Source organism: Hylaeus anthracinus, unplaced genomic scaffold (genome assembly GCF_026225885.1).
Source record: "Hylaeus anthracinus isolate JK02 unplaced genomic scaffold, UHH_iyHylAnth1.0_haploid 3, whole genome shotgun sequence".
Lineage (NCBI taxonomy): Eukaryota > Metazoa > Arthropoda > Insecta > Hymenoptera > Colletidae > Hylaeus > Hylaeus anthracinus.
The window spans coordinates 369,898-382,941 of NW_026535284.1; the positions used below are offsets into that span (position 1 = coordinate 369,898).

At 33.3% G+C, this 13,044-nt stretch overlaps 1 protein-coding gene across 6 annotated transcripts in view; it reads left to right on the plus strand.

Moving 5' to 3' along the window:
• LOC128894209 (chloride channel protein 2) overlaps positions 1–13,044 on the plus strand; it is a 217,173-nt gene that overhangs the window by 117,010 nt on the left and 87,119 nt on the right. Inside the window, exons 1-2 of one of the 6 annotated variants that reach the window (XM_054155798.1) lie at positions 3,609–4,297; positions 12,196–12,283. The exons of 4 other annotated variants lie outside the window; for them this stretch is intronic. In XM_054155798.1, the coding sequence (XP_054011773.1) occupies positions 4,146–4,297; positions 12,196–12,283 (240 nt within the window). In that variant the 5' untranslated portion in view covers positions 3,609–4,145. Of the gene's footprint in view, positions 1–3,608; positions 4,298–12,195; positions 12,284–13,044 lie in introns of those variants that run through there. One more of the 6 variants, XM_054155804.1, reaches the window with a different exon arrangement.

The following is a 13,044-nucleotide window of genomic DNA, read 5'->3' on the forward strand; positions in this document are numbered from 1 at the left end:
TTTAAGTACATGAAGATAGAGCATCTTCAAAAGGATAATCACAATAAAATATTGGGCCCCCTGAACAAATACTTTTGACTCTTACTGTATATGTCTAACAATAAGCGAATTGTCATGTAGACGGTTTAGAAAAAGAACGGAAGAGAAAACTAGACTCAGTTTCACATAAATAAATCAGATAATTTTGGATTCGTTCACCATTAAAAAAGCGCAGAAAAGTATTCGTAAGGAAAAAACCATCGACTATTCAACATCTTTTTAATGACTCATGTTGGCAATCGCATCAACTAACTTTAATTGCTTGTATCGTGATAACGAACTGTAGATTGCCCTATAGTAAAGAACTGTTGGATTTATTTTCACACGAGGAATTGGTTCCGAGGTTTCACATTTTTATTAATACCCTAAACATCACTGTTTTCCGTTTATTTTTACTTTTATTTTCCAACTCTAGATCATGAATGTTTTCAAATATACAGGGTGTTCAGGCTATTACTAGTCAGAATTTTTCTCGTAAATGGTACATATGACAGAAAAATGAAAGAGGAAAAAGTTGCGGGGAGGTGGAATAAATTTGGACCCTCTTTGTGATTAATATATTTAATAATTGATTAGTACATTAAGACATCATTAATGCAACGCACATGCTTTTTTAACTTGATACACTCTAACCTCTTTTTCTCACACGCATACTAACCTAACTCACTCTCCACGCTATACGAAAACCAACTCTCACAAGAGTAATATTGTTTTTTATATCCAATGTAACCAGGTATATAAATCTTTCGTATTTGTACTATTTTCTAAAAAATGAAAGTGACTTTCAGTCTTTTTAAATGAAATAGTATATATATTTTTACATCATATGAAATCGGAATCAAACGAATTCAACGATGTATCACATTATAACCTTGAGACTCATTCAAGGTCAAGAACATGAGATTAATCTACCTACTCGTATTACTGTATTTACCGCTATTTCTTATTGGTATGTGTATATTTCGCGTTCAATGTTATGGTCTATGTCAGGGCTCCTTAAGCTTTTTTCATTCACGAACCCATTTATGAGTGTGAAATATAAAATAAAGATATGTAAATATTTTGTGATGATTAAATAACAATACATATACACATGAAAAATATGGTTTTAGAACTTGTTTAAAAACGTACAAAAATATGAAATTAAAAATTGCATGAAAAAATTGTAAAATTATATTTATTACAGTTACAAAAATTATATACTCTATTTTTCATCAAAATTTGCATATTTTGCAATAACGTAAATAAAAGAGAATATTAAATACTTTACATTACAATTTTACATTAAAGTTTAAGAAGCTCTGGTCTATGTTATGTTTGTATTAGTGTTTACTTCTTTTACAAGATGTGCAGAATTATCTGAGAATTTTTTCACAGACGTAGTTCACGATTTAAAGCAAAAAGATAATAGACACATGTGCATCAATACTTTAAACAACAATAATAGAAGCCACCAAAAGTGTAATGCGCAGGGCACAAAAATGTATCCTAGCGAATGGAAGCCACATTCTATATGACATGTAAACATACCAATAAGTAATACTGCTAAGTACAGTAATGCGAGCAGGTACAGTAATTTCATGTTCTTGACCTTGAATGGGTCTCAAGGTCATAATGTGATATATCATTGAATTCGTTTTGATACACGCTTTCATATTATATAAAGAAATATATACCATCCCATTTAAAAAACTGAAGGTCACCTTCATTTTTCAGAGAATAGTACAAATACGAAAGATTTATATACCTGGATACATTGCATATAAAAAACAGTGTCGCAATATTAATTAAATAAAATAAAAATAAATATTATTTATTCTTGAATAAGGTAATGTAAAATTGTTCGAGTCATGAATTTAAATACATTCTTATAATACACATGAAATTATGTACACATGAATTCTTCATACATTTTATAATACCTATTTGTAATAACTATAAAATGTAAGTAATATTGACAAATTCCGAACCTTCTTTATCCAAATCTCTACTATCAGAACGATCTATTATTCGAATGTTCTGTTATCCGAACTGCGTAAAAAATTGTTTTCAATTAATAAGTAAGTATATTCGTGGCACTTGAAAAAGGGTCTTAGTTGTTTGATGTGGTTTGACAAGATCCTTTAATATTGAAACAAATTGTTAATCTATTAATTTCTATTTGAATAAATTAAAATATAATGTAAACAAAGTGATTGTTCTATCATATGGAAATTCTCTTATCCAAGCACTTTTGTCTACCAAGTAATGCGGATACAGGATGCTGTTATGTATTGTATTCATATTTCACCACAAATTATGAAGCATTGTGAAAACATTATGAAGCAAAATAAATAATATATTGCAAATTAATTTTATTTATTGCTTTGATGTGCTCCCTTGTTTTAGTACTTTTTGCGATATAAAAGGTTTTAGATCATATTTTTAATGATTTCAACGAAGTATTGTATATGGTGTCCCAAGTTTTAATGGACAAACTTGAGGAGCATATCCTACAAGTGGAAATAAGCAAAAAACATTATTTGAAGTTTGCTCAGATACGCTTTATTACAAAGTTATAAGCAAATAAAGTTAAAATAGATGACAGCGGATTTTACTTTACTGAACCTTCAATGGTCGAACGTGTTTATCTTATTTGTCTATTCATGTAATGTTTACTATTTTTATATGATTTGCTACTAGTGTTAATGACCAGTTAGATCAAGAATCGTGGTAAAAATGCCAGGAGTGTTCTCAAATGAAGATTACACTGATTTTCATTTCCTCTACAGATTTTGTGACGGAATAATATCTCCGTTGCTGAAATGCAACAAAATAAGGAAGAGATTTATTCTGTAATAAGTTCCATAAAAAATCCATGTCAAGCTTGTATTTGCGGTCAAGGACGACATTTTGAAATAATCCGATGAACACTTTCGACTTTACAATGTTCAGTAAAGTAAAATCCACCTTTATCAATTCTAACTTTATTTGTTTATAACTTTGTAATAAAGCGTTTCTAAGTAAACTTCAAATAACATTTTTTCTTTATTTCCACTTGTAAGATATGCTCCCCAAGTTTGACCATTCATCAAACCTCATCAAACTTCATCAAACCTCGAACATTCTGTACATCCACGTTTTGACCTCAGATTTGAATCCACTTCAGAGTAACATATGTATGATCTTTAAAATGGAAATCGTAAATTATGATAATTAGATTTCGAAACATTCTAAATCATACAAAATCACAGTATCAGATACACGCCTGAGTTATAAATGAAATTAATATGAAAGAAATTATTTACTTTACTTAGAATTACTTTTTTCCGTGTATTCGTCGTAGCAAGAATGCCGCCTTGAACACAAGTGAGATATCTTTACGTGAAAGCGCGTTTTTTGTGCGAATGAAAATGATTGTCATTCACGAGTGTCCTCACGGTGACACCGTAGAGGTGCTCGCGGCAATATGCGAGCACCGATATGTCAGCGCGTCGACGACGTCGACAACAGTCGGAGCGAAGCTAATGAGTCCGCAAATTGGATCGGCTAGGCCCTCGTATCTGAGGTCTGCACGGTGGTTCTCTCTTCTCATTGTCAGTGTGACTCATTGGCTTGGTGTGTGACGGTCCACGATTCAATTGCTTCGAACACGTACCCTTTTTACCCGAATTTCTGTTCCATCCGCAGCAAAAGTGTCAATATCAGTGTTATGTGGCCTCGAGAATTCGAGAAAGTTCAACGTTCTCCTCGATTGCTTTCGGTTCACCAGAACGATAAACGAAAAAGAATCGGGAGATGCGATATGTCCTTCTGCGTCTCGCAAATGGATGCTTTCAACGTGTCTTGATTTCGACAATGATCGATTTTGAAAGGGTGACGAATCCTTGGCGTGAATGCTCGAGACCTATTGATAAAGTCGTCAAGTTTAAGGGTATTTCAAGATACTCTCACCGTTTGGGGAATGGTTTTCGCGTAGTTATGTAACGCATTGACGTCGCGGAATTTCGGACTTGATATCGCGCTTTAGACGACAAGAGTTTAAGTCACGTGATATACCACTCGTTCTGTGTGTGTTAAAACATTGACACTTCGAGTCTGACGCTTGTCGACCTTCGAATAACACCATGGCGAACCAGACGACGAAGAAGGAGCTTCTAAAGGAGACACTCCATTACCACCATCCGGAGGGCAGCGAGGAGGAAGTGGACAGGGAGTGGGAGGAGTTCAGCAGACTGATGGCGAAGCTGAGAGAAAACAGGCGGAACAGACCGCACAGGTATCAACACGTTTCGACTTTTTTTCTTGAAAGAAGAGATATAATTCTCAAAAGTACGCACGACACATGACAGAAAGTCTTGTTGCAAGAAATTTAAATGTTACTGTTGGTTTTTTATTAATTGGAAAAATACACACGCTTTAAGGGTGCGCAGGAGCCAGAGCCAAACTCAGAGTTGACTTCAGCGACAGTAGCGGAAAAAGTAGGAAACTCCGGGACAAGGACAGAGAGGGCGATACAACAATTGCAGGAGAGACGAGGACAGGGAGATTAGGCTAGCATTATTTTTTTTCCAATAAAATGAAGATATCAAACGTACTTTTATTGTTTATAAAGTTTTAAAGCCGAAATTGCAAAAGCAGGCCTTGGAGTCGCACCTGCCAAAGTGTAACGAATATATTAAAACCAGAATTATTAGAAAATATTGTTTCTTTGCTTCAATATCCTGGAAAAAAATTATGCTAGGCTAATCGCCCTGTCCTTGTCTCTCCTGCAATTGTTGTATCGCCCTCTCTGTCCTTGTCCCGGAGTTTCCTACTTTTTCCGCAACTGTCGCTGAAGTCAACTCGAAGTTTGGCTCTGGCTCCTGCGCACCCTTAACAGGGGCTTTTCTATAGTCCTTCGCTGAACGAGCATTTCCATGATAATTTGACCATCCACTGGAATTCTCACTTGTACTAGTGCCCTCTTCTCTGCAATTATTGACGAAGTGTCCTGGCTTCCCACACTTAAAACATTTTCTTTCGGTGGGTTTAAATGCAATGGTTTCTTCGTGATCCCGTTTGTTTCTAGCTTCCTCAACCAAAAGTCTAGCAGATAGATTCATTAAAGTTCGCTCTAAAAGGGTCGTCGATTCCCATGCACTAGCAAAAAGTGTATACACAGATAGCACCGGACGTCCCATAGACGTACAGAGAACATACAGAGAACGTTCTGGGAATGTCCAGTACCGGACGTCCCATGGACGTACGTAAGACGTTCCTGTGCTATCTGGGTATACGGTCATTATTTAATATTCGCAACAGAATATGTTTTTCCGTAGATAAAACACATATTTATCTAATATTCGGAACAGAATATATGTTTGCACATGTAAAACAAAATGTTTATTCAATATTAGGAATACAATATTTTTTGTACATATGAGATGTGATATGTATGTAATATTTGGAACTGTTCAGAATTTTCTAGTAAATTAATTCTTCTAACTTTTCAAAAAAATGATCAAATCATTTAGACCAATTTCAAAAGAAGGAATTGTGTTTTAAAAAGTGTCCAAATATTAATGCAAGTCACTATATAAGCCTAAAATATGTATCGGGTTAGCAAAGGCGTTTATGGGTAAGTGAAGAAGCAGGTTGCGTTGTAGTCGGAAACTCGTGAATGTTCGAATCCCGCCGGAGGTGTTAATACAAGTTGAAGATGTGTTCGTCGTTTTCATGGAATCCAGTCAGAATAAATAAATACAGCAAACTAAAATCTACCAACAAATGAAAGAAAATATAAAATTAAAATTTAATTTTTTTTTAAATTTTAATTTTCAGAATTTATTCAACTTTGTCCAAATATTCAATACACACATCTTCTAAACATAAATTTCATTTAAACGTTCATTTCGATCGTTCGGAAAACATTTTGGGAATGTCCACACCAAACGTCCCAGGGACGTACAGAAAACGTACAGAGGACGTACACAGAACGTTCTGGGAATGTCCACATCGGACGTCCCAGGGACGTTCACAGGACGTTCAGGGAACGTTTGGATGTTATCTGGACGTCCCGAACGTTCTATGGACGTACATAAGACGTCCCTGTGCTATCTGGTAGTTATTAGGCAAAGCTTTTAGTATTTTAGATATGACCATAGCATCGCTGATGTTTTTTCTTAGAAACTTTAATTTGAAAACAATATTATTTAAGTCAGTGATGTAGGTTGCCATATTTACACCACTTTTCATTTTATATTCAAAAAATTCCTACATTAGGTTACATTTCTGTTGTTCAGTATCACGCTCGTATGTTGTTCTTAATCTACGCCACATCTCAAAACTAGTGATACAGGTGTTACTGCTAAAGTGATTACAATAATATAGAAAATGGGAGATCAGTTTGAATCCTTTAAGGTTCCAAAAGTACGCGGAACGCATTGCAGGAAGTCTCATTTCTAGAAATTTATTAAAGAAGAAATGAGAAATGAATAAAGAGATCCACCATATACCATATACTTCCCAATACAATATCACTACATTTTGAGGTTTTCATAATAATTGGACCAAATATTTTATTTAAACTTATGTATATTATCACATTTCATATAACACGCAGTAGTCCTGCACATAACACTAACCCATTCTGTACACACACAGCGCCCTCTATACTTATGTTCTTAAAACTAAAATATTACCTTAACGTTTCCTCTTGATTTGAAGGTTCAAACAAAAATCGCTTATATTATAATGCACACAAAAATAAACTCTTTATAGATATAGCACGTTTTGATACTTTCTTGACATCATTTACTAGTTATGTTTATTTTTAATTTTATATCATTAAACTGTTTGTTACTTATAACTTTAGTAAGCATGTCCGCAAGGTCATTTGTTGAATTTATGTATTCTACCTTTATTACCTTATTTACTACGAGATCTTTAATGAAATGGTATCTTATGTCTATATGTTTTGTACGTTTGCTATTTTCATATAATTGAGTCATTTCTATTGTCCCTTGATTATCCACGTACAAGATACTTTCTACTTTTCATATGTTACTCTGTTTCCCATGAATTACCAGTTTCTTCGATTTTCCTCTTATGTGTGCCGGTATTTATGTGTTGGTTTAAATGCGATTTCCTTTCACACTTCACATTTTTATTCCAAATTTTGCAATGAATGCTTCTGTCATCGTTATCATTATTGCCGTTATCGTTAATAACAAAATTGGAATCGTTTTTTATCCAATTTAGCATTAATGCTTTTCTACTTTTTTTAACTTTTGGCATTTTTAGAGAATTAAAAGACACTTAAATATATTCACTTCTTCACAGAGATCACATTAACTGCGATAATTGAACTGAAGTATTCGAATTCGAAATACAAACTGTCACACCTAACGGTCGATTACCAACACAAGGTTACAGAAACATGGTATCAAATGGCCTATATTTGTGTTGACACTACACAATTATGATACAAAAGTAGGGTGATAGACGAAACTCATTTGTTGAGATAGATATTTCACATAAGCACGATAAATACATATGCAATAATATATTGCATATGTTTTTAAACATAAATATGCAAAATATGCAAAATAAAAAACGTATTTTTATAGTACTCTAATTTCAAAACAAATTTCTATCTAGGTCACATTCTTTTAACTATTTCCTATAAAAATATGCATTTGCATAAACTTCCGCAGTCTACATAGTTATTACAATACAAGCTTACTGATCCACTAACACTTTTTCTATTTAATTTGTCATTTCCGCAGTCTGCGTCTGAATATGTTTCTAATCTCTATACTTCATTATTTCTCTTGTATAATATCCCTTCATCTATTGTTCGTTTCAAATATCTTAAAACTCGCTTGGCCTCTATCCACGTTGTTTTCGTATGGTTTTCCAAAAATTAGCTTAAGTAACTTGTAGCGTATGCTATGTCCGGTCTTGTTGCTGTACTAACAAACATCAAACTACCTATTATTTTTTGAAAAGTAATGTTTTCTTTTTCTTCAGAATTGTCTACATGAAAGCCTTTCACCATTGGGAATATTGCACTGTTGCAGTTTTCCGTGTTAAACCTTTTCAACATTTTTTGTATTTGTTTCTTCTGATTCATTTTCATTCTATCTTCTTGCCTTGTTATTTCCATTCCTAGAAAATTCCTTGGTTCCCTCTAGGTCTTTTGCCTTGAATTCTCTCTGCAAATCTTGTATTACTCTGTTTACTTCCTCTTCCTTTCCTGTGATTAATATATCGTCGACAAAAATAGCACACCATACTTCATTTCCAAAATATAAACAGAAATCATTATTAGATCTTTGTAGTCCAGTTTTTATCGCAAAGTAATTAAACCTTTTATTCCAGCATTTTGGGCTTACTCTGAGTCCATATATTCCCTTGTTCATTTTTAATACCTTTCCTTTTTCGTCTTTCATTCCCTTTGGTATTTCCATATACACTGCGGTGCATAACTATAGCACCACTGATATTATTAAGATTTTTTAAACTTAAAAGAACAATTCAAAGAAAGCAGCTGGATAATATGAAAAAGCGATGTAAATAATTAATTTCAGAGGAAATATACTGAAGTAGTCTAAGCGTATATCGAGATAAAGTCGAGAAACATTATAGAATCGGTGTAAAACTATAGCACCACCTTTATTTTCATCACACTTCAAGCGTGTTTGTCACAAAATTTTCATCTAAATCAGAGTTTTATTTATTAATTAATACAATGCACGCGGCAAGTATCTTACTGAGAAAGAGCAAGGTGAAATTTTAGCTTATAACAAACTAGAACTGGGAGTTAGAGAAATTGCACGTAAACTTGGGCGATCCCCTAAAGTAATATCAAATTTTTTACGTAACCCGTCGAAATATGGCCAAAATAAGAAAGGGGGACCTAAGAAGAAACTGTCTCCACGTGTTGAGAGGCAGATTATGAAAACCATTATTGAAAACCAGTCGGGACATTGCAGCGGAATGTAAACTCGAAGTGTCACGTTGGACCATTCAACGTGTCTTTAGAAGGAATCCAAACATTGCCAGACAAAAATTAATTTCAGCATCCGTTATTTCTACTGTGGTACTAGAACCAGTACACAGTTCCAATAGAATCGTTACAGAACTCCGGTTCGACCTTCCAAGCTATAATTTTATCTCTATACATGAATCTTACCAACATTTGCTACGTAATGTAAATTTAGAGAAATTAAATATTCCAAAAATAGACAAAATAGATTCACAGATGCTAGGTAGACGATTAGAAGACCTGGTTAAAGAAGCGGAAACGATAGGCAACCACAAACGAACGGAAAATTATATTGAAACAGCAACAAGATTTGGGACATACCTTGCATATGGATTATTAGCTACATTAATTTTCTATGCGAGCTATAAGCTTCAAATAATACACTTCATTAAACGGTGCATTTTGAAATTGACAAGACCGTGTATCCATAACACATATAATAACCACATACCAGAGCTGTAAATTCTTAATTACAATTACAAAACGATTACTTGACCAAGTAATTGAATAATTGCCATTACAATTACTCTGTCGTGTGTAATGGTATTTCCAATTACTTAATTACTACCAGTAATCCCATGCATTACTTAATAATTACTTATAACGGCCCAGAAAGTAATTAAAAGGCGTCTGAAATCTAAAGTAGTCAAAAATACCTAAAAGTAATTAAAAAGTAATAATAACTACTTTTTTAATTACTTTCAAATAATTGCAGTGACATAGACAGTAATTGTTAAAAGCAATGATTACTGTCTTCCAATTATTTGTAATTACTTTGAATTACTTTTACCCCGAAAAGTAATTAGAAGTCAGTAATCATTATTTTTAACAATTACTGTCCATGTAACTGCAATCACTTTAAAGTAACTAAAAAAGTAGTTTTAATTACTTTTTAATTACTTTTAGGTATACTTAACTACTTTAGATTTGAAACGCCCTTTAATTACTGTCTGGGCAGTTATAAGGGATTATTAAAAACTCATTGAATTACTCAGTAATTAAGAATATGGTATTGCATAATTACTAAAAAAAAGTAATCAACGATTACTTAAATAATTACTTTTTAATTCTAAAGTAATTGTTCCAAATTGTAATAAATTCCAAAATAATCATTACTTTACAGCTCTGCCACATACACGGTAATAGAGGGCAAATAATAAATACAACCTCAGAGACAACAACAAGACACAAAAATGTTCCCATGATTCATCTCGATTTACCTTCGGAACGAAATTTAACAGATATTAAGCGAATATTAACAAACTCTAAACGAACCAGAAGTATATTGACAAACGTACAACAAAATAAAGATATTGCCTGAAATGAGGCAACATCTTCCATTCCGTATAATATTTAGTCATATGTACTTACCCTATCCTACCCTATCTTATTCAAACGTTGGCCGTCACGAAACTTTCGCTGTTAGTTCACATTTTACCTCCCCTTTCTTTTCTCTGCCATAGTCACGGTCCAAGGTACATTTTCTAAAACAATCCATTCTTTCCTCCTGCATCGTCACCGTTCAAAGTAAATTTTCCGACATCTATATGCAGGGTGTTCAGGCTATTACTAGCCAGCGTTTTTCTCGTAAATGGTACATATGACAAAAAGCTGAAAGAGGAAAAAGTGATACTGTTTTTTATGTGCAATGTAACCAGGTAGATAAGTATTTCGTATTTATACTCTTTTCTGAAAAATGAAGGTGACCTTCAGTTTTTCAAATGGAATAGTATATTTTTTATACAAAAATATGGTAGAGTATCGAATTTTAAATAAGAAAGTATTGACCTTTATTAGCCCTAAACCTCATAGGTAACGAGTAATTTCACTTTAACTATGTTTTTCTTTACGTAGAGTTCGTAGTACACTTGTTTGAATCTCCATCTTGATATTACGTTAAAAACATTTTCAAGTAACAAAGTGAAATTACTCGTTACCTATTAGGTTTAGGGCTACTAAAGGTCAATACTTTTTCATTTAGAATTCGATACTCTACCATATTTTTCTACAAAAAATATATCATTCCATTTAAAAAACTGAGGGTCACCTTCATTTCTTCGAAAATAGTACAAATACGAAAGATCTATATACTTGGTTACATTGCACACAAAAAACAGTATACATTTTTCCTTTCATTTTTGTGTCATATGTACCATTTAGGAGAAAAACGCTGGATAGTAATAGCCTGAACACCCTGTATAGCCATACCCTCTTGTTCTTAGGTCAGTCTTAGATTTCTCACGCGTAGAAGTGCTGTAACTTTGTGCCGTAAATAAGGTTTGTAACGAAGCGTTCGTTATGAACTGGTGCGTTTTCGAGTGCGCCCTCCGACCGCGGAGTAACGACGCTCGCAAGCGAAAGTCCGAGGTAGCGTCCATAAGAACCCCGACGCGGCCACAATAAATCAGTCTCATTCTGGTTTTGTTATTGAAAGCGCTTGGGAATTGACAACGCTCTAGAACAAACCAGAGACTCTCCTAACCATTTCTGTCTAACCGTACATTTTCAAAAACAGCCCCTTCTTTCCTCCTGCATCGTCCACGTTCAAAATTTCCAGACATCTATATATAGTTCTACTCTCTTGTCCTTAGACCAGCCTTACGTATTTATATACATGCTGTATATTTCTTTTCACAACTAACTTCAACCTAAGCCCACTTAACAAAACAAGTATCAACAATAACCGATGTACAATACTATCGATATTTGTCCATTTCTATCTGGTAGAGGATGGCTCGCCGAACGGTTATCTCTGTTTAATAAATCTCTTACACAAGCATATTTTCCATATAATGTGATATTATTTTGTTCCACTGATTTTATTTTTAATTTTCATTTAGTGTTCCATCCTAAGGAGCATAGATCGTGGAATTTTGTTGGTACGTTTATGGGATACGGGCGAAGATGTATTTTTGAAGAATAAGATAGCTCGGGTCTTTTTACAAACAATGGCCTTTAGAATCTTAATTTTAGTTTCAACATAGTTTTAACACATATTATTTAAATATAAACAAAAGTGTTCAGTGGACTGTCATTTTGTCCTGCGCTATACTAATAAAATACAGAAATATTAAATTTCTCAAACAGTTTAAGCCTTAATTGAGATGAGATTTTTTCTAATTTGCATTGTTTTATGTTCCCACCAGACCTTCGCAAGCCTTTTATCCGTGTCCTCCGCCAAACGCGGACGAGGAGCAGCAGGATTTCGATCCCTTCGATTACATTAACACTATTGTAAGCGACTTTTGTTTAGTGCATCGTAGCCTGAAGCATGTAGAAATTGAAAAGGAATTTTTTGTTTAAACAAAATTGTTGAAATATCGCATGTTCATTCCTATACTAACGAATCAAGTTCGCTGCTCGCTAATCGTGTATCGTTACATCTTTGTTGACCAGCGATAATCATGTTTTTTTATTAAAGAGACTGAATCTTATGAACTGCATTACTATGCATTTAACACATAATACGTACTTTACCTTTTTCTAGGTGTAGTACTACGTTCTTTTCCCGTCTCACCAGTTGCACTAAAGTTTCTAAAACATGTAGAATCACATTTCTTTCAACAGGAAGTTAAAAGATAAAACAGTAGGATAGTAGGACAGAAACAAGTTATAAATATTTATGGACTATAGTACAGTCTCCTATCAAACATAACAAATCGCTAAGATTTCATAACGATATGTTTGTCTTTGTATTTATTTATTAAAAATCTGTATTTTCAGAATTTTCTTATAAACGTGTTTATTCATAGTATATTACATATTATACTCTTATTAAATACATACTTAAGCCAAAACTCTGTTGTATTTATTTACTAAATAAATATTCAACAGTAATATAGAACTATTGCAAGACTTTATTAACTAATAAACAAATTTTTGTTTGTTTATTTAATACAAATTTGTTATTAGAAGAACGTTATAATTATATTTATCAATAGTGCAAATGTATAAAAAGAACTCAAGAAAATGAAAGAAACAATAATTCTGAATAA